Source organism: Salvelinus alpinus, chromosome 6, assembly GCF_045679555.1.
Source record: "Salvelinus alpinus chromosome 6, SLU_Salpinus.1, whole genome shotgun sequence".
NCBI lineage: Eukaryota > Metazoa > Chordata > Actinopteri > Salmoniformes > Salmonidae > Salvelinus > Salvelinus alpinus.
The window spans coordinates 9986158-10009006 of record NC_092091.1 but is presented as its reverse complement, the minus strand read 5'-3'; the positions used below and the strand labels follow the sequence as shown (position 1 = coordinate 10009006).

Sequence of the window (22849 nt, the reverse complement as noted above, 5' to 3'; positions counted from 1 at the left end):
AGCTGTCTCCAGCCAGACCCATACTGTATATATAGCTGTCTCCAGCCATACTGTACATATAGCTGTCTCCAGCCAGACCCATACTGTATATATAGCTGTCTCCAGCCATACTGTATATATAGCTGTCTCCAGCCATACTGAACTTAAAGCTCTGTCTCATATGTCCTCCTCAGATAGGCTTAGTCCCAATCACCCGTATTATCTCTTGCTCAATCCTTATGTCCTGGGTGTTGATGTCGGCATCTCCCACCGTGCCATTCTCATACCTAAAGAGAGGGAGAGAGAGATAGAGAGAGGTAGAGATTTTGGGTTGTGTTCATTAGGGCACGAAACATTTTTAAACAGAAAATGTGTTTTTGGACAAGTCATGGTAGTCGCTCCCTGTTTCAGTCTGTTTTCTTTCATTTGGTGTCTAATAAACACAACCCTGATGTACTGTATGTAGTCCTACTAGCTGTGTTGTGTTTCAGTGAAAGGTCAGTGAAAGGTGATTGAAAGGTCAGTGAAAGGTGATTGAAAGGTCAGTGAAAGGTCAGTGAAATGGGATTGAAAGGTCAGTGAAATGGGATTGAAAGGTCAGTGAAATGGGATTGAAAGGTCAGTGAAAGGGGATTGAAAGGTCAGTGAAATGGGATTGAAAGGTCAGTGAAATGGGATTGAAAGGTCAGTGAAATGGAATTGAAAGGTCAGTGAAATGGGATTGAAAGGTCACTGAAATGGGATTGAAAGGTCAGTGAAATGGGATTGAAAGGTCCGTGAAATGGGATTGAAAGGTCACTGAAATGGGATTGAAAGGTCAGTGAAATGGGATTGAAAGGTCAGTGAAATGGGATTGAGAGGTCAGTGAAATGGGATTGAAAGGTCAGTGAAATGGGATTGAAAGGTCAGTGAAATGGGATTGAAAGGTCCGTGAAATGGGATTGAAAGGTCAGTGAAATGGGATTGAAAGGTCAGTGAAATGGGATTGAAAGGTCAGTGAAATGGGATTGAAAGGTCCGTGAAATGGGGTTGAAAGGTCAGTGAAATGGGATTGAAAGGTCAGTGAAATGGGATTGAAAGGTCCGTGAAATGGGATTGAAAGGTCAGTGAAATGGGGTTGAAAGGTCAGTGAAATGGGATTGAAAGGTCAGTGAAATGGGATTGAAAAGGGATTGAAAAGGGATTGAAAGGTGATTGAAAGGTGATTGAAAGGTCAGTGAAATGGGCTTGAAAGGTCAGTGAAAGGGGATTGAAAAGGGATTGAAAGGTGATTGAAAGGTCAGTGAAAGGTCAGTGAAAGGTGATTGAAAGGTCAGTGAAATGGGATTGAAAGGTCAGTGAAATGGGCTTGAAAGGTCAGTGAAAAGGGATTGAAAAGGGATTGAAAGGTGATTGAAAGGTCAGTGAAAGGTCAATGAAAGGTCAGTGAAAGGGGATTTTGTTTTCGTGTTTTAGTTTACTGAAGCTTCATACTCACACGAAGAAGAATCTTGTACAGACGTGGTCGGATATTGGACACACCCACGTGTCCCCATGTTTCTGAAGGTCCTTTGATGTTATCACTGAGGAAACAATAATCAATCAATCTATCAGTCAATCGATTGCTTTAAACATTATATAGCCCATGGTTTCCCAAACTCGGTCCTGAGGGTCCCCCCTCCGGTGAACGTTTAGTTTTTCTCCCAAATAACCAACTAAACATCAAGCTTTAATTATTTGAATCTGCTTGTATAGTTCTAATGCAAAATGAAACACGTGCACTCAGGGGGGGGGGGGGGGGGGGCTCCACGACAGAGTATTGGGAAAAACCTGATTTATAGACCAACCAAATAAGCTTCAGGCCACAAATGCAGGACAGTCATGTCTGTTTATTTTGATAATGATAAGTTGTACTGGAAGGTGAAAGGATTGCGTTCTGTACCTTCACAAAGTGCGATGCAGTTTAAATTCCTGCTCTGAAGAAACCTGGACTGGCCGTGTCTTTCCTGGAAGGACAAAGAGTTACTGTAAAACACATTCAATATAACTTGGAACAAAATCATTTCTTTACTTAGATGTGCCTGTATGTAATTATGTTCCAGCAGTGTGTTTTGTTGTACAGTATGTCAATGTCTTCAGATGTAAAAAAAAATAAAAATACCTGTTGTATGGTGTTGATGCGGTTGTAACGTTTGACCAGCTCCTGTTTGGTGGTCACGTGGTGCTGTCCTTTACCCATTCCTGAGTATCCATATGAGACGCTAGAGACAGGACTCAGGTAGATACCCTTCCCATACGCAGCACCATGCAGCTTGTACAGGACATTTGAACAAAGGGTGAACTGAAGGTAACCATTTTATCAGAGTTGAAGGAAAAATTGCTTTTAAAAAATAAAAAATAAACGTTTTAAAAGACTACCATATCAGATAGACAGGAGATCTAAAATTGTTGTCCCTTGGTACAATTATCTAAGATTACATTTTAGAAATTAATGCGTTTGTTACTTTGAGCGTTACATACCTGCAGTTTTGTGCATGAGGCATTGACAAGTCCATTTCTCAGAATAGAATGCCAGTTCTCTATGTGGGAACCACTGGAGAAACAGAATGACAGAGATGTTCGAGTGACTCTAGAATGTTGTGTGTATGTGTGTGTGTGTGAGTGAGAGACTTACTGGAATGCGAAGGTGCTGCCATATAGTTTCCTAGCGACCCGGAAGCGTGCTTCTTTAGCAGGAGGGCTGCTGGTCAACAGGAACTGATGTGGAGTGTGCATGAACTTCAGTTGCTATATAGGTGGCGGAACGAAAATAGAGAACAAAATGTGACTGGAGTACAGTCAGGGGAGCAACTTTCACTGGGGACATGTCCCCCCCACCCCACATTCTGAAATTGCATTTTTTGTCCCCCCCAGTTTTCTCATTGGAATGTGATACAAAACGAGGCGACGGTGTGCTTTAGGACCATGCAGACACCTCCGAGCGGTCGGGTAGGATGTTTAGATTGTTTATCCGACTAAATAAAAGAAGAAAAAATATATATTTTTTAAGTTATGTCCCCCTCACTTCTAAAATCACAGTTGCGCCCCTGGGTACAGTAACCCCAAAAAGTTGAGAACCACTGATTACAAAAAAACTAGGCACTGACAGCCTTTTTTTTTTTTTTTTTTAACAGTCTTCCACATATTATCAGCTGCTACCTCCAGAAAGTGAATGAACAGCGGTATTGTCCCAGCGTACCCTGTTCAGCGGTAGCTTGACAATATGTGATCTGTTGCTTGATGTGATCCATTGCAGCAGAGGGTGAGCAAGAGGATCTATGGTGTCCATCTGTTTCTTGATTGATGAATACGGACCCTGAAAAAAAAAAAGTTAGCTATCATACATAGTAAGTGAATGAGTCGGTAAATGAAGAGACATTTGAAAAAAAGTTTGAATGTATGATTTCATTGCTTGCGTTAGTCACCTGGGTCATCTCCCTGATGGTCATGATGCTGTCCAGAGCTTTCTGCAGTCGATCGTAGCTCTTCTTCTGTGACGGAAGAAAACACGTCATACAGGTTAGCTTCAGTAAAAAGGAAGACCTGTAAGAGATACTAAAGTCTGATTTATCAGCCAGGTCTCACACCGCTGTAAAGTCTGATTTATCAGCCAGGTCGCACACCTCTGTAAAGTCTGATTTATCAGCCAGGTCGCACACCACTGTAAAGTCTGATTTATCAGCCAGGTCGCACACCACTGTAAAGTCTGATTTATCAGCCAGGTCGCACACCACTGTAAAGTCTGATTTATCAGCCAGGTCGCACACCACTGTAAAGTCTGATTTATCAGCCAGGTCGCACACCACTGTAAAGTCTGATTTATCAGCCAGGTCTCACACCGCTGTAAAGTCTGATTTATCAGCCAGGTCTCACACCACGGTAAAGTCTGATTTATCAGCCAGGTCTCACAACGCTGTAAAGTCTGATTTATCAGCCAGGTCTCACACCACTGTAAAGTCTGATTTATCAGCCAGGTCTCACACCGCTGTAAAGTCTGATTTATCAGCCAGGTCTCACACCACTGTAAAGTCTGATTTATCAGCCAGGTCTCACACCACTGTAAAGTCTGATTTATCAGCCAGGTCTCACACCGCTGTAAAGTCTGATTTATCAGCCAGGTCTCACACCACTGTAAAGTCTGATTTATCAGCCAGGTCTCACACCACTGTAAAGTCTGATTTATCAGCCAGGTCTCACACCACTGTAAAGTCTGATTTATCAGCCAGGTCTCACACCGCTGTAAAGTCTGATTTATCAGCCAGGTCTCACACCGTTGTAAAGTCTGATTTATCAGCCAGGTCTCACACCGCTGTAAAGTCTGATTTATCAGCCAGGTCTCACACCACTGTAAAGTCTGATTTATCAGCCAGGTCTCACACCGCTGTAAAGTCTGATTTATCAGCCAGGTCTCACACCACTGTAAAGTCTGATTTATCAGCCAGGTCTCACACCGCTGTAAAGTCTGATTTATCAGCCAGGTCTCACACCACTGTAAAGTCTGATTTATCAGCCAGGTCTCACACCGCTGTAAAGTCTGATTTATCAGCCAGGTCTCACACCACTGTAAAGTCTGATTTATCAGCCAGGTCTCACACCGCTGTAAAGTCTGATTTATCAGCCAGGTCTCACACCACTGTAAAGTCTGATTTATCAGCCAGGTCGCACACCACTGTAAAGTCTGATTTATCAGCCAGGTCTCACACCGCTGTAAAGTCTGATTTATCAGCCAGGTCTCACACCACCGTAAAGTCTGATTTATCAGCCAGGTCTCACACCGCTGTAAAGTCTTATTTATCAGCCAGGTCTCACACCACTGTAAAGTCTGATTTATCAGCCAGGTCTCACACCGCTGTAAAGTCTGATTTATCAGCCAGGTCTCACACCACTGTAAAGTCTGCTTTATCTGCCAGGTCTCACACCGCTGACTACATCAAATAATGCAGTGAGTTGATGAGTTCATGTGGCCTGAACAGCGTGCTAGTCCAGTACCTTGGAACTAAAGACCAGAGACTTGGGGTTGTACGGGTCGACCACAGTACCTTGGGACTAAAGACCAGGGACTTGGGGTTGTACGGGTCGACCACAGTACCTTGGGACTAAAGACCAGGGACTTGGGGTTGTACGGGTCGACCACAGTACCTTGGGACTAAAGACCAGGGACTTGGGGTTGTACGGGTCGACCACAGTACCTTGGGACTAAAGACCAGGGACTTGGGGTTGTACGGGTCGACCACAGTACCTTGGGACTAAAGACCAGGGACTTGGGGTTGTACGGGTCGACCACAGTACCTTGGGACTAAAGACCAGGGACTTGGGGTTTTACGGGTCGACCACAGTACCTTGGGACTGAAGGCCAGAGACTTGGGGTTGTGTGGGTCGACCACAGTACCTTGGGACTGAAGGCCAGGGACTTGGGGTTGTACGGGTCGACCACAGTACCTTGGGACTGAAGGCCAGAGACTTGGGGTTGTACGGGTCGACCACAGAGGGGTATGGCTCGAAGATGATGCTCTTTCGGGAGGACTCCAGAGCTGCCCGGCACATGGCTACCAACAAGTCCACTACCTGGAGGTCAAAACCCAGTAAGGTAGTTATAATCACTGTGTGTGTGTGTGTGTGTGTGTGTGTGTGTGTGTGTGTGTGTGTGTGTGTGTGTGTGTGTGTGTGTGTGTGTGTGTGTGTGTGTGTGTGTGTCAATGTGTCTGTGAATGTGTGTGTGTGCGTGTGTTTGTGTATATGTGTCTTACCTCTGCTCCATTCGACACCTCCTCTGCAGCTCCTGCCATCACTCCCAAGGTGTAGAAAGAAAACACGCACAGTTCCCTGCTACACACTGCAGGCTGTAAACACACACAGTTCCCTGCTACACACTGCAGGCTGTAAACAAACACAGTTCCCTGCTACACACTGCAGGCTGTAAAAACACACAGTTCCCTGCTACACACTGCAGGCTGTAAACACACACAGTTCCCTGCTACACACTGCAGGCTGTAAACACACACAGTTCCCTGCTACACACTGCAGGCTGTAAACACACACAGTTCCCTGCTTACACACTGCAGACTGTAAACACACACAGTTCCCTGCTACACACTGCAGGCTGTAAACACACACAGTTCCCTGCTACACACTGCAGGCTGTAAACAAACACAGTTCCCTGCTTACACACTGCAGACTGTAAACACACACAGTTCCCTGCTACACACTGCAGGCTGTAAACACACACAGTTCCCTGCTTACACACTGCAGGCTGTAAACACACACAGTTCCCTGCTACACACTGCAGGCTGTAAACAAACACAGTTCCCTGCTACACACTGCAGGCTGTAAACAAACACAGTTCCCTGCTTACACACTGCAGACTGTAAACACACACAGTTCCCTGCTACACACTGCAGGCTGTAAACACACACAGTTCCCTGCTTACACACTGCAGGCTGTAAACACACACAGTTCCCTGCTACACACTGCAGGCTGTAAACAAACACAGTTCCCTGCTACACACTGCAGGCTGTAAACACACACAGTTCCCTGCTACACACTGCAGGCTGTAAACACACACAGTTCCCTGCTACACACTGCAGGCTGTAAACACACACAGTTCCCTGCTACACACTGCAGGCTGTAAACACTCAGAGAAAATCCAACTATTATAGTAACTACTATATTTCTGTAGTAAAGCCATCCAGTTAACAGAATATTTGATATCACTTTACTTATATACTGCATGTATAATTCCTTGTTATGTGGTTGTAGTAAGCATGTATTGTCGCCTAATCATGTCTCAGAATTATCCGGACTAAATAACAAACGTTTTAAGAGAGCATACCTTCAACATAGAGGCGTATTGAAAGACGTGTCGTTCGTCACAGACCACACAGTATTCATTCAGAGTGGGGATCCTCCGTTCTGCGTATTTCATTACCTACAATCCACACAGAAGGGAATCAGTCAATGTTATGACGTATTACTATAGCAGATGAGAAAACAATCATATCCCCAGTTACTGTAGTTATATTTCTGCCTCAGAAAAAAACACATCTGAAAAATAGACTTGCCTCAAGCCGTTCAAGGTTTTGTTTTTGCCGTATGGCAAAACGAGATTAACCTGGACACTGTTTAAAACCTGAGATTAACCTGGATACTGTTTAAAACCTGAGATTAACCTGGATACTGTTTAAACCTGAAATTAACCTGGATACTGTTTAAACCTGAGATTAACCTGGATACTGTTTAAAACCTGAGATTAACCTGGATACTGTATAAAAACTGAGATTAACCTGGATACTGTATAAAAACTGAGACTAACCTGGATACTGTTTAAACCTGAGATTAACCTGGATACTGTTTAAACCTGAGATTAACCTGGATACTGTTTAAACCTGAGACTAACCTGGATACTGTTTAAACCTGAAATTAACCTGGATACTGTTTAAACCTGAGATTAACCTGGATACTGTATAAAAACTGAGACTAACCTGGATACTGTTTAAACCTGAGATTAACCAGGCAACTGTATAAAACACGAGATTAACCTGGATACTGTATAAAACCTGAAATTAACCAGGATACTGTTTAAAACCTGATATTAACCTGGATACTGTATAAATGCTCTCAACAAAGTTTCAACAAGAGCCCATTACATCAATCACTCACTGGGGAGCCAGGTAGCCTAGTGGTTAGAGTGTAGAGGCGGCAGGTAGCCTAGTGGTTGGAGCTTTGGACTATTAACCGAATGGTTGCTAGATTGAATCCCCGAGCTGACAAGGCAAAAATCTGTCTTTCTGTCCCTGAACAAGGCAGTTAACCCACTGTTCCCCAGTATGACATCATTGAAAATAAGAATTTGTTCTTAACTGACTTGCCTAGTTAAATAAAGGTAAAAAATATAAAATTCACTAAATTTGCATGTTATGTCAGTAAGGGCAAAGTTATTAGTCCTTACCTGTACTAAGAACCCATGTTGCAGGGTGGGGGCTGATTTGCAGTGAGTAAAGGCTTGGGATGAGAACAGCAGCTCAATCAGCTGTTTAGTTGTGATGTGAGCCGGAGACTTGACAGCAGACACCGCCACCCTCTGAGGAGAGAAGAGAGGACATGATGTCACATGGATGGATAGAAACCAAAACATGAGAAAATAATGTTGACACTGAAGATGGCTCATTTGAATGAGCAAATACGCAAACAAGTTACAACAATTTCAAGCATTTTAGTAACCATATATGGCATTAGCTCGGTTCTGGATTTATTTGTGTTTTGTTGCCACATCAATCATAGGAGTACAGAAACCAGGCTAACATGGCATTAATGAGACCTGCACTCTTAGCACCTTTTTTTCTATCTATAACCTAAAAGGGTTCTTTGGCTGTCCCAATAGGAGAACCCTTAGAATAACCCTTTTTGGTTCCAGAACGCTTTTGGTTCCAGGTAGAACCCTTTTGGGTTCCATGTAGAACCCTTTCCACAGAGGGTTCTACATGGAACTTAGAAGGGTTCTACCTAGAACCAAAAAGGGTCTTACCTGGAACCAAAAGCATTATATAGGTCGTGGCCATACTAGGTAGGTAGTTGAGGATAGCTGATGATAGGTCCTGGCCATACTAGGTAGGTAGTTGAGGATAGCTGAGGATAGGTCCTGGCCATACTAGGTAGGTAGTTGAGGATAGCTGAGGATAGGTCCTGACTATACCTTGCCATTAGTTGTGTACGTGAGGAGTTCTCCTCTGGTGTTCTTGATGGTGTAAGCCATTGTCCGATTCATAAGGCGATTGACTTTCAGCTCCGGTCCAATCATCTTCACCTTCAGAACATGCTCCTGGCCACTGGACCTGGGTCACACAGGGAAAGGAGCAGAGATTGTGATGACACTGAGAACGAAAGATCCATGAAACTACAAGCCTATGGAGAAACAATCCTTAGACCTGACATTAACCACTCTTGTATATCTGAGGATTTGATAGGTTTGTGAAATTTGGTAATTCCTTCACCTTGCCTTCTAATAGTTTGGGTGGAATTGATGCCATATTGCGTATCAGCGGAGTCAATCACCACCTTCCGGAGACACCTGAAACCCCACCTCTTTAAGGAATACCTAGGATAGGATAAAGTAATCCTTCTAACCCCCCCCCCTTAAAAGAGTTAGATGCACTATTGTAAAGTGGTTGTTCCACTGGATATCATAAGGTGAATGCACCAATTTGTAAGTCGCTCTGGATAAGAGCGTCTGCTAAATGACTTAAATGTAAATGTAAATATTGCTTAAACCTATTCAGAATACACCACTAGGCTAACGATACAGAAGTGCACTAAGGCTGAGTGTGGACTGCAGCAGTGTACTTGGACATGGGTGAGAGGATGCTGAGTCCAGCCCTGAACCTCTTGATGGTTCCTCCAGGTTTGAACCAAGTGTGTCTGGTCTTCTGTTGGGCCGTGAGGGTTTCATTACTCAGGTACTTCCACTGCTGGGACACAAAGCTAGAGATGATCCTGAGAGAGAGAGGAGGAGGAAGAGGGAGAGAGAGAGAGGGGGGGGGGGGGGGAGAGAGAGAGAGAGGTCACTCACGTCCATTGCTTTGCTTTTTGTTCTGTCCACTCCATTGCCTCCATTGATTTATCTTTTCACATTCTTAGTAGTTTTAATATTAAAACCTATGTAGCAGAGGTGATTTGAGGGGAGGGGGGGGTCGGGTAGCCCTGCCTAAATGTTCCCTTGGGACATAACAATAGTCCTTCCAGACAGATATTATAGCATGTATAATAGCGTAGTTATAATGCTTTCCAGTGAACAGTTTGAGCAGAAAATGACACTTCTACTGTGTTGGTGAGATATAGACTAAACTAGACTAATCTAAACTAATCTAGACTAGACTAATCTAAACTAGACTAATCTAAACTCGACTAGACTAGACTAATCTAGACTAGACTAGACTAATCTAGACTAGACTAATCTCGACTAGACTAATCTCGACTAACTAGACTTATCTAGTTTAGACTAACTAGACCAGAATAGAACTCTAGGTCTATAGTCAGAGTCTTATGATGCTCACTTCTGCAGCTGTAGTCCCAGGCTGAATCCTTCTCTGTTAGAAGGTTGGAACACCTCCACAGAGGGTGCTGGCCCATTCAGGTATTGGGACAGAGAGAAGCGCAGCCGGACAATAATAGGCTCTGTTGGGATGATCTTCCAGGCCCTGGCTACTTCATCCTGGAGACAAGACAGCAAACTGTGTCAGAAACATGGAAAGATCCTCAGGGACATCCTAGATAACATGAGAAAATCCCCAGGGACATCAACATGAGAAGATCCTCAGGGAAATCAACATGGGAAGATCCTCAGGGACATCAACATGGGAAGATCCCCAGGGACATCAACAAGGGAAGATCCTCAGGGACATCCTAGACAACATGGGAAGATCCCCAAGGACATCAACATGGGAAGATCCCCAGGGACATCCTAGACAACATGGGAAGATCATCAGGGACATCCTAGACAACATGGGAAGATCCCCAAGGACATCAACATGGGAAGATCCCCAGGGACATCCTAGACAACATGGGAAGATCCCCAAGGACATCAACATGGGAAGATCCCCAGGGACATCAACATGAGAAGATCTTCAGGGACATCAACATGAAGATCCCCAGGTACATCAACAAGGGAAGATCCTCAGGGACATCAACATGGGAAGATCCCCAGGGACATCAACATGAGAAGATCCTCAGGGACATCAACATGGGAAGATCCCCAGGGACATCAACAAGGGAAGATCCTCAGGGACAACCTAGACAACATGGGAAGATCCCCAGGGACATCAACATGGGAAGATCCTCAGGGACATCCTAGACAACATGGGAAGATCCCCAGGGACATCCTAGACAACATGGGAAGATCCCCAAGGACATCAACATGGGAAGATCCCAGGGACATCCTAGACAACATGGGAAGATCCTCAGGGACATCAACAAGGGAAGATCCTCAGGGACATCCTAGACAACAAGGGAAGATCCCCAGGGACATCAACATGGGAAGATCCTCAGGTACATCAACATGGGAAGATCCCCAGAGACATCCTCGACAACATGTGAAGATCCCCAGGGACATCCTAGACAACAAGGGAAGATCCTCAGGGACATCAACATGGGAAGATCCCCAGGGACATCCTCGACAACATGGGAAGATCCTCAGGGACATCAACATGGCAAGATCCTCAGGGACATCAACATGGGAAGATCCTCAGGGACATCAACATGGCAAGATCCTCAGGGACATCAACATGGGAAGATTCTCAGGGACATCAACATGGGAAGATCCTCAGGGACATCAACATGGGAAGATCCTCAGGGACATCAACATGGGAAGATCCTCAGGGACATCCTATAGAACTTAAAATATATACTTGTATGTGATACATATCGTGATCATGGTGGGTAGTGTAGTCGACTCACATCCAGGAAGCTGACATTGATTAGCATGTCAACGTCCACATCGTCAATGGACCCATGCTCTCTGGAGAGGAGGAAGAAGAAGACAGGAAGTCATGAGTCATTTACACTCTAGTCATTTAGCAGACGTTCTTATCCACACATCTGTGTATTTTCGTACTCTTTCGTACTTTTCCATACGTGTGAAATGATAACAAGCAGATGCCTTCCCATTGTGGCCCCGTTAACTCAAACCACATCCTACTATCTCTGTCGGTAAGTGAAGCAAACCAAGGTTTCTATGTAACTGGTCGTACCTGACGGAGACAGCCGTGTCAGCGTAGATGGCCTTCACCGAATCTATGTCCATGTCCAGCTGAGGATGTCTGTAGAGGTCAGTAGCACAGCCCTCCTACAGAGAGAGAGACAACAACACATGTACCTTAGAGACAAACCCTGTTAGTTAACTACCTTAAACTCAGGATTAAACAGTACTAGACAGAATAGCTTCAAAAAGAACAGAGAGCGAGAGAGAGAGAGAGAAAATAACCAGTTAACACCACAACATTGACACACAACCACACACAACATATTTACCTAACGGACAAAACCAGATGGCCATCACAGAGAGTAAAATAGAATATTATACTAGGCATTATATTATACATACCATCAAATACAACAGGAAGTACAACAGAGAGTACAGCAGGAAGTACAACAGAGAGTACAACTGTAGGATCAGCTGGTTAATGGAGTCAAGGGGCTGTACTGTAGGATCAGCTGGTTAATGGAGTCAAGGGGCTGTACTGTAGGATCAGCTGGTTAATGGAGTCAAGGGGCTGTACTGTAGGATCAGCTGGCTAATGGAGTCAAGGGGCTGTACTGTAGGATCAGCTGGCTAATGGAGTCAAGGGGCTGTACTGTAGGATCAGCTGGTTAATGGAGTCAAGGGGCTGTACTGTAGGATCAGCTGGTTAATGGAGTCAAGGGGCTGTACTGTAGGATCAGCTGGCTAATGGAGTCAAGGGGCTGTACTGTAGGATCAGCTGGTTAATGGAGTCAAGGGGCTGTACTGTAGGATCAGCTGGTTAATGGAGTCAAGGGGCTGTACTGTAGGATCAGCTGGTTAATGGAGTCAAGGGGCTGTACTGTAGGATCAGCTGGTTAATGGAGCTGTATGTTAGCCTTGCTCTCCGTGAATCATTCCTAATCCCCACACAGTGAGAGTCACAACACATAGATAGAACCATTCAGAGCCCCACACAGTGAGAGTCACAACACACAGATAGAACCATTCAGAGCCCCACACGGTGAGAGTCACAACACATAGATAGAACCATTCAGAGCCCCACACGGTGAGAGTCACAACACACAGATAGAACCATTCAGAGCCCCACACGGTGAGAGTCACAACACATAGATAGAACCATTCAGAGCCCCACACGGTGAGAGTCACAACACACAGCTAGAACCATTCAGAGCCCCACACGGTGAGAGTCATAACACACAGATAGAACCATTCAGGGCCAAGGATTTACACTCTACACACACCTTGTACCAGCAAAGTTGCTTTGAGTCTCTGGGAATTGCCTCCTTTCTAATCTTCTCTACTTTACATATTTCTGATACTGAATGTTATCAGATCTTCAACCAAAACCTAATATTATATAAAGGGAGCCAGAGTGAACAAATAACACAACAATTACATACTTATTTCATTCATTTCACGAAGCTATACAATACCCAATTCTCCCTGTGTGAAAAAAAGTAGTTGCCCTTTACACAGTTGCCCTTTACACTCAATAACTGGCTGTGTCATCTTTACACTCAATAACTGGCTGTGTCATCTTTACACTCAATAACTGGCTGTGTCATCTTTACACTCAATAACTGACTGTGTCATCTTTACACTCAATAACTGGTTGTGTCATCTTTACACTCAATAACTGGTTGTGTCATCTTTACACTCAATAACTGGCTGTGTCATCTTTACACTCAATAACTGGTTGTGTCATCTTTACACTCAATAGCTGGCTGTGTCATCTTTACACTCAATAACTGGCTGTGTCATCTTTACACTCAATAACTGTCTGTGTCATCTTTACACTCAATAACTGGCTGTGTCATCTTTACACTCAATAACTGGTTGTGTCATCTTTACACTCAATAACTGTCTGTGTCATCTTTACACTCAATAACTGGCTGTGTCATCTTTACACTCAATAACTGGTTGTGTCATCTTTACACTCAATAACTGGTTGTGTCATCTTTACACTCAATAACTGGCTGTGTCATCTTTACACTCAATAACTGGCTGTGTCATCTTTACACTCAATAACTGGTTGTGTCATCTTTACACTCAATAACTGGCTGTGTCATCTTTACACTCAATAACTGGCTGTGTCATCTTTACACTCAATAACTGGCTGTGTCATCTTTACACTCAATAACTGGCTGTGTCATCTTTACACTCAATAACTGGCTGTGTCATCTTTACACTCAATAACTGGCTGTGTCATCTTTACATTCAATAACTGGCTGTGTCATCTTTACACTCAATAACTGGCTGTGTCATCTTTACACTCAATAACTGGCTGTGTCATCTTTACACTCAATAACTGGTTGTGTCATCTTTACACTCAATAACTGGTTGTGTCATCTTTACACTCAATAACTGGCTGTGTCATCTTTAGCTGCAATGACTCCAACCAAACACTTCCTGTAGTTGTCTCTCACATCGCTGTGGAGGAATTTTAACCCGCTCTTCCATGCAGAACTGTTCAAACTCTGTGACATTTGTGGGTTTTCAAGCATGAACTGCTTGTTTCAAATCCTCACACAACATCTCAATTGGGATTAGGTGTGGACTTTAACTAGGCCGTTCCAAATCTTCAAATGTGTTGCTTATTAGTCATTTTCATGTAGACTTGATTGTGTGTTTTGGATCATTGTCTTGCTGCATGACCCAGCTGCACTCCAGCGTCAGCTCACAGACGGATGGGCTGACATTCTCCTGTTGAATTATCTGATACAGAGCAGAATTCATGGTTCCTTCTATTAAGGCAAGTCATCCATGTCCTGAGGCAGCAAAGCATCCCCAAACCATCACACTACCACCCCCATGCTTGACCGTTGGTATGAGGTGGCAGGTGCCGTTAGGGGCAGCAGGTAGCTTAGTGGTTAAAGCGTTGGACTAGTAACTGGAAGGTTGCAAGATCAAAATCCCCGGAGCTGACAAGGTAAAAATCTGTCGTTCTTCCCCTGAACAAGGCAGTTAACCCACTGTTCCTAGGCCGTCATTGTAAATAAGAATTTGTTCATAACTGACTTGCCTAGTTAAATTAAAAGGTACAATTAAAAAAAAATACTAATCTTACTGTGGAATGCAGTGTTTGGTTTTCACCAGGCATAATGGGACCTGTGTCGTCCATAACGTTATCCCTTTGACTCATCTGTCCATAGAACATTCTTCCAAGAGTCTTGATGATCATCCAGGTGATTTTTGACAAACAGGAGTCAACTTTAAGGACGAGATGGGTCCCATTATGTCTGGCGAAAACCACTCATTACAGGTAAATGTGGAACAACCAGTTATTGAGCGTAAGGGGGCATTATAACGTTCTCACACAGGGGAATGGGGTGTTGCATAACTTTGGTAATTAAATAAGTATCTTTTGTTGTTGTTGTTATTCGTAAACTCAGGTTCCCTTTATCTAATATTAGGTTTTGGTTGAAGATCTGACAACATTCAGTATCAGAAATATACAAAAATAGAGAAAATCAGAAAAGGGACAAATACTTTTTCACGGCTCTGGTACATCAGCCCATACAGCTCCATTGAGAGCTACTGTACATCAGCCCATACAGCTCCATTGAGAGCTACTGTACATCAGCCCATACAGCTCCATTGAGAGCTACTGTACATCGACCCATACAGCTCCATTGAGAGCTACTGTACATCAACCCATACAGCTCCATTGAGAGCTACTGTACATCAGCCCATACAGCTCCATTGAGAGCTACTGTACATCGACCCATACAGCTCCATTGAGAGCTACTGTACATCGACCCATACAGCTCCATTGAGAGCTACTGTACATCAGCCCATACAGCTCAATTGAGAGCTACTGTACATCGACCCATACAGCTCCATTGAGAGCTACTGTACATCAGCCCATACAGCTCCATTGAGAGCTACTGTACATCGACCCATACAGCTCCATTGAGAGCTACTGTACATCAGTCCATACAGCTCCATTGAGAGCTACTGTACATCAGCCCATACAGCTCCATTGAGAGCTACTGTACATCGACCCATACAGCTCCATTGAGAGCTACTGTACATCAACCCATACAGCTCCATTGAGAGCTACTGTACATCGACCCATACAGCTCCATTGAGAGCTACTGTACATCGACCCATACAGCTCCATTGAGAGCTACTGTAAATCAGCCCATACAGCTCCATTGAGAGCTACTGTACATCAGTCCATACAGCTCCATTGAGAGCTACTGTACATCAGCCCATATAGCTCCATTGAGAGCTACTGTACATCGACCCATACAGCTCCATTGAGAGCTACTGTACATCAACCCATACAGCTCCATTGAGAGCTACTGTACATCGACCCATACAGCTCCATTGAGAGCTACTGTACATCGACCCATACAGCTCCATTGAGAGCTACTGTAAATCAGCCCATACAGCTCCATTGAGAGCTACTGTACATCAGTCCATACAGCTCCATTGAGAGCTACTGTACATCAGCCCATACAGCTCCATTGAGAGCTACTGTACATCAGCCCATACAGCTCCATTGAGAGCTACTGTACATCGACCCATACAGCTCCATTGAGAGCTACTGTATGAACATTATTACATGGATTTCGCATAAGAACTCCTCCAACTCCTCGGTGCAACTCTCCACTTCATCCGATTGGTTGTCCGTCCAGTCACACTCTTCTGATTGGTTGTCAGTACAGTGGCACTCATCGGATTGGTTGTTGGTCCAGCGCTGACACTCAACGTCCTGTTGTTGGTCAAAAATGGAAGGACGCTATGAGTCATACAGGCCAACTGTACTGTAGTCATACAGACCAACTGTACTGTAGTCATACAGACCAACTGTACTGTAGTCATACAGACCAACTGTACTGTAGTCATACAGACCAACTGTACTGTAGTCATACAGGCCAACTGTACTGTAGTCATACAGGCCAACTGTACTGTAGTCATACAGACCAACTGTACTGTAGTCATAGAGACCAACTGTACTGTAGTCATACAGACCAACTGTACTGTAGTCATACAGACCAACTGTACTGTAGTCATACAGACCAACTGTACTGTAGTCATACAGGCCAACTGTACTGTAGTCATACAGGCCAACTGTACTGTAGTCATACAGACCAACTGTACTGTAGTCATAGAGACCAACTGTACTGTAGTCATACAGACCAACTGTACTGTAGTCATACAGGCCAACTGTACTGTAGTCATACAGGCCAACTGTACTGTAGTCATACAGACCAACTGTACTGTAGTCATACAGACCAACTGTACTGTAGTCATACAGACCAACTGTACTGTAGTCATACAGACCAACTGTACTGTAGTCATACAGGCCAACTGTACTGTAGTCATACAGGCCAACTGTACTGTAGTCATACAGACCAACTGTACTGTAGTCATAGAGACCAACTGTACTGTAGTCATACAGACCAACTGTACTGTAGTCATACAGGCCAACTGTACTGTAGTCATACAGGCCAACTGTACTGTAGTCATACAGACCAACTGTACTGTAGTCATACAGACCAACTGTACTGTAGTCATACAGACCAACTGTACTGTAGTCATACAGACCAACTGTACTGTAGTCATACAGACCAACTGTACTGTAGTCATACAGACCAACTGTACTGTAGTCATACAGGCCAACTGTACTGTAGTCATACAGACCAACTGTACTGTAGTCATACAGACCAACTGTACTGTAGTCATACAGGCCAACTGTACTGTAGTCATACAGACCAACTGTACTGTAGTCATACAGACCAACTGTACTGTAGTCATACAGACCAACTGTACTGTAGTCATACAGGCCAACTGTACTGTAGTCATACAGACCAACTGTACTGTAGTCATACAGACCAACTGTACTGTAGTCATACAGACCAACTGTACTGTAGTCATACAGACCAACTGTACTGTAGTCATACAGACCAACTGTACTGTAGTCATACAGACCAACTGTACTGTAGTCATACAGGCCAACTGTACTGTAGTCATACAGGCCAACTGTACTGTAGTCATACAGACCAACTGTACTGTAGTCATAGAGACCAACTGTACTGTAGTCATACAGACCAACTGTACTGTAGTCATACAGGCCAACTGTACTGTAGTCATACAGGCCAACTGTACTGTAGTCATACAGACCAACTGTACTGTAGTCATACAGACCAACTGTACTGTAGTCATACAGACCAACTGTACTGTAGTCATACAGACCAACTGTACTGTAGTCATACAGACCAACTGTACTGTAGTCATACAGGCCAACTGTACTGTAGTCATACAGACCAACTGTACTGTAGTCATACAGACCAACTGTACTGTAGTCATACAGGCCAACTGTACTGTAGTCATACAGGCCAACTGTACTGTAGTCATACAGACCAACTGTACTGTAGTCATACAGACCAACTGTACTGTAGTCATACAGACCAACTGTACTGTAGTCATACAGACCAACTGTACTGTAGTCATACAGGCCAACTGTACTGTAGTCATACAGGCCAACTGTACTGTAGCCTACAGATGGAAAGAGGGAGGAAGAATGAGAAAGTAACAGACAGAGGGAGGGAGGCTGTACATGACATATTTACACAATAGAAACATGGACTCACCATCTGGTCAGTTCTTGGCTTCAACGACAGTCTTTACTATCCAGTCCAGTAGTGATCGATGAACTAAAACAGCAGGTTGTTCTGGTGGTCAACACATATGATCTTAACACTTTACCTGTCCCCACGGTGATCGCATCTGCAACAATAAATACGTGTACATTAGTTCCCTCAGTACTTATATATATACACTGAGTGTACAAAACATTAAGAACACCTGCTCTTTCCATGACATAGACTGACCAGGTGAATCCAGGTGAAAGCTATGATCCCTTATTGATGTCACTTGTTACATCCACTTCAATCAGTGTAGATGAAGGGGAGGAGACAGGTTAACTTTTTACTGCTGTGAGATAAATCAGGATCACACAGAGTGTTTCCTGGTAGTCTTTAACAAATCTATTTTGAAACAAAAGTAAACACCTCACACACATGGATATTTCTACCTCAGGAGGCTGAAGAAATTCGGCTTGTCACCAAAAGCACTCACAAACTTCTACAGATGCACAATCGAGAGCATCCTGTCGGGCTGTATCACCGCCTGGTACGGCAACTGCTCCGCCCACAACCGTAAGGCTCTCCAGAGGGTAGTGAGGTCTGCAGAACGCACCACCGGGGGCAAACTACCTGCCCTCCAGGACACCTACACCACCCGATGTCACAGGAAGGCCATAAAGATCATCAAGGACAACAACCACCCAAGCCACTGCCTGTTCACCCCGCTATCATCCAGAAGGCGAGGTCAGTACAGGTGCATCAAAGCAGGGACCGAGAGACTGAAAAACAGCTTCTATCTCAAGGCCATCAGACTGTTAAACAGCCACCACTAACATTTAGCGGCCGCTGCCAACATACTGACTCAACTCCAGCCACTTTAAAAATGGGAATTGATGGAAATTATGTAAAAATGTACCACTAGCCACTTTAAACAATGCCACTTAATATAATGTTTACATACCCTACATTACCCATCTCATATGTATATACTGTACTCTATATCATCTACTGCATCTTGCCATCTTTATGTAATACATGTACCACTAGCCACTTTAAACTATGCCACTTTATGTTTACATACCCTACAGTACTCATCTCATATGTATATACCGTACTCTATACCATCTACTGCATCTTGCCATGCCGTTCTATACCACCACTCATTCATATATCTTTATGTACATATTCTTTATCCCTTTACACTTGTGTGTGTGTATAAGGTAGTAGTTGTGGAATTGTTAGGTTAGATTACTTGTTGGTTATTACTGCATTGTCGGAACTAGAAGCACAAGCATTTCGCTACACTCGCATTAACATCTGCTAACCATGTGTATGTGACTAATAAAATTTGATTTGATTTGATTTGATTTGATATGGGCTTAAAGAAGAGAAGACACCTGGACCAAGTCCGATATAGAGAAATGTATTACATTTTGAGTTTACATCCAAAGATTACACTTTATATACATCACAGAAGACTGAAATATAACAAAACGATTTTGACGTAGAAACACTGGATTTTCGGTGTCATTTTTTTATATTAATGATGAAATTATGAAAAATATGAATAACATTCCACCCATGAGGCCACTAGGTAATTTGATTGCAGGAAAGAGCAGGAGAAGGATTTTTAAGCCTTGAGACATGGATTGTGTATGTATGCCATTCAGAGGGTGAATAGGCAAGACAAAATATTTAATTGCCATTGAACGGGTACCCGGACAGCTGATGAAACTGAGGAGTATTTCTGTCTGTAATAAAGCCCTTTTGTGGGAAAAACTAATTCTGATTGTTTGGGCCTTATTATGTATTTAATGTGATTAGTGATTCAACTCTGTTACGTGAACTTAACTCTTATTTCAATACGGTAAAACTTTATATATACTGTATATATATATTTCTTTCAAAAGAAACATTAACATCTAATAGTCAATTCTGGTGTTTTGTGGGTAAAAACTGAGCGGGTTGAGCATAACACATCAACCCTTTAACCCTGTTAGACAGGCTAGAAATGTATTAACAATGTCATTTATTTTGTTGTGTGTGAATCTTACATTCACTTGCCCCGTCCCTGCTGCACACAACAAGCTTCCATTCCCCCTGTGGCGATACATGGCTGATTTAACTAGTAATTACCAGTTGGAGGGGCATATTTTTCACAGATGTGGAGAATTCCCACTTCCCACTTGGTTACGAATGCACCATACCACTGGTAACCGTCCACTGTAGGGCTGTATAGTATCACTCGTTGGAAGTAGAGGTAGACCTACACTTTAAAAACACGGAGCGTAATCATTTTGTTGAAATCGATACAAACTAAAATAAAACAATTATAAAAGCAGCCTAGTGCACAATTTTTCATTATTAAATTAAGCTGAAAATCTTTTTAAACCTCTTTAGATGAAAAACTAGCTTTTTTTATGAAGTTGAATATTTGCTCTTTATGACAGAATGTTAAAATTAGATGAAATCAAACTTTCTTCTTTTTTTTTTTTACTCACCATTCCCAATTAAAATTATACCACTGCCAAAGTTTTGGCTTTGTGGCCCCGCCAAAAAATTCTCCACTGATCAATACCTAAAGAATCATTTAAGAAGCCGAATTAGGATCCACTTTGGCCGTCCTGTAGACTAGATGTTATAGCCATGCATTTCTGGAATACTGTCGGGCTTTGTATGCATTTGAGCAAAGATGGAAATGTATCTACCTGTATTTGAAATACATTTTACGCAACGTTTTTTCCCCCGTACGGGATACCAAGGCTTAGTTCAACAAGTTCAACAAGTTCAACAAGTTCAACAAGTTGATTCTGATTCTTAGTTCACCTGTTGATTCTGCTAATCAAATGTTGATTCTGCTAATCAAATGTTGATTCTGCTAATGGCTCTAATGTACTTCTCATATGTACAAACAGGAGGATGTGATCAAGAAATGCCAGGATTTAGCCTCCCGAATGGCGCAGCGGTCTAAGGCGTTACTATAGACACGGGTTCATATCCTGGGCTGTGCCACAACCGGCCGTGGCCTGGAGTCCCATAGGATGTTGCACAATTGGGCCAGCGTCGTCCGGGTTAGGGGAGGATTTGGCCTGGGAGGCTTTACTTGGCTCATCACACTCTAGCGACTCCTTGTGGCGGTCCGGGTGCCTGCAGGCTGACCTCGATCGTCAGTTGAACGGTGTTTCCTCCGACACATTGGTGCGGCTGGATTCGGTGTTAAGCTGGCGGGTGTTAAGGAGCGCGGTTAGGCGGGTCATGTTTCTGGAGGACACATGACTCCACCTTTGTCTCTCCCGAGCTCGTTGGGGAGTTGCAGCGATGAGATAAGATTGAAACTGGGGAGAAAAAGGAGGGGTAAAATACCCCAAAATAAAAATAAAAGACATGCCAGGATGTAATATGAAAGACAAGATAAACAGTCCACTGTCACTGTGGTGCACTTAAGGAATTATAGATTTTTATACAACGGGTTACCAAAATATTCAAATAAGGATGAATTTATTCACTGGTTTTAACCTATCAGCATTCAGGATTAGACCCACCCGTTGTATAAATAACAATAATTCCATTCTTACCTTTTCGAGAACAGGAGAACCAGCGGTGTCCAATGGGTTAATTTATAAAAAGTCGCTGGAACTCCAATGTAAAAAAGAAAAAAAAAAGAAAAACAGAAATTGGAAAAAAAGGACAAAAAGAAAAGGCAATGAAAAGTAATATGAACAGGATCCAATCAAAAGGAGTAACCCTTAAAACATTTGTAAAGGCATCTGTTCCATTGTTCATAGGAAGCAGGTTCCAGTCCGTATGGGGCGACTGTCGGCGTGCAGTAATCCAGGTAATCCACACTAAACTGTATCTGTGTCTCCCAATGGTAATGCGAAAGGTCTGTGGGTGTCTGTCTGTCTGTCTGCTTGCTTGCCTGCCTGTCTGTCTGCCTGCCTGCCTGCCTTCCTGCCTGCCCTTTCTTTCTGTTTGTCTGCCCTTTTTGTCTGCCCTTTCTGTCTGTCTGTCTGTCTGTCTGTCTGTCTGTCTGTCTGTCTGTCTGTCTGTCTGTCTGTCTGTCTGTCTGTCTGTCTGTCTGTCTGTCTGTGTCAGCTGTAGGTCCTGTAGGAGGCTGATCACAAAAGCCTGATCCATGAGGAGAGGAGAGGAGAGGAGAGGAGAGGAGAGGAGAGGAGAGGAGAGGAGAGGAGAGGAGAGGAGAGGAGAGGAGAGGAGAGGAGAGGAGAGGAGAGGAGAGGAGAGGAGATGGTTATTAGGGAGATTGAGGTATCAAGAGAAAATAGATGTAACAACATCAAAACACTTTAGGTCTCTCTGTCTCTGTTATTCTATTAAACTCATAGTTAGTTTATTGTAAGGTTAGGCTAGAAGACAATTTCAACACATACCTTCAAGTTGGTTCAACGTGATTTTTATGTGCCATGTCGGAGACCTTCGTGTACTATAAATAATTTACAGAATGAGGGGTAGTCTGGTAGCCTGTAGCCTGGTCCCAAATCTATTTGTGCTATCCTGCCAACCG

The 22849-nt window shown here is 43.5% G+C and overlaps 1 protein-coding gene across 1 annotated transcript; it reads right to left on the bottom strand.

Moving 5' to 3' along the window:
* LOC139578118 (protein mono-ADP-ribosyltransferase PARP6-like) lies at positions 1 to 22793 on the bottom strand. The gene is made up of 21 exons (XM_071405356.1): positions 22716 to 22793; positions 21900 to 22452; positions 18331 to 18466; positions 16299 to 16448; positions 11736 to 11830; positions 11443 to 11503; positions 10044 to 10201; positions 9334 to 9483; positions 8687 to 8825; positions 7943 to 8074; positions 6827 to 6922; positions 5745 to 5837; positions 5437 to 5562; positions 3423 to 3488; positions 3197 to 3313; positions 2633 to 2745; positions 2479 to 2551; positions 2120 to 2269; positions 1901 to 1964; positions 1457 to 1541; positions 1 to 266 (listed from the first exon to the last, which is right to left on the bottom strand). The coding sequence occupies exons 3-21, from the start codon at positions 18331 to 18333 to the stop codon at positions 170 to 172; spliced, it is 1968 nt and encodes a 655-aa protein (XP_071261457.1). The 5' UTR covers positions 18334 to 18466; positions 21900 to 22452; positions 22716 to 22793; the 3' UTR covers positions 1 to 169.
* Positions 22794 to 22849: the final 56 nt, after the last annotated feature.

Coding starts and splice junctions, on each gene's coding strand:
- LOC139578118 (XM_071405356.1), bottom strand. Junction 11,504..11,735: donor GACACGGCTGTCTCCGTCAG/GTACGACCAGTT, acceptor CCTCCTCTCCAG/AGAGCATGGGTCCATTGACG. Junction 2,746..3,196: donor TCAAGCTACCGCTGAACAGG/GTACGCTGGGAC, acceptor CCACCTATATAG/CAACTGAAGTTCATGCACAC.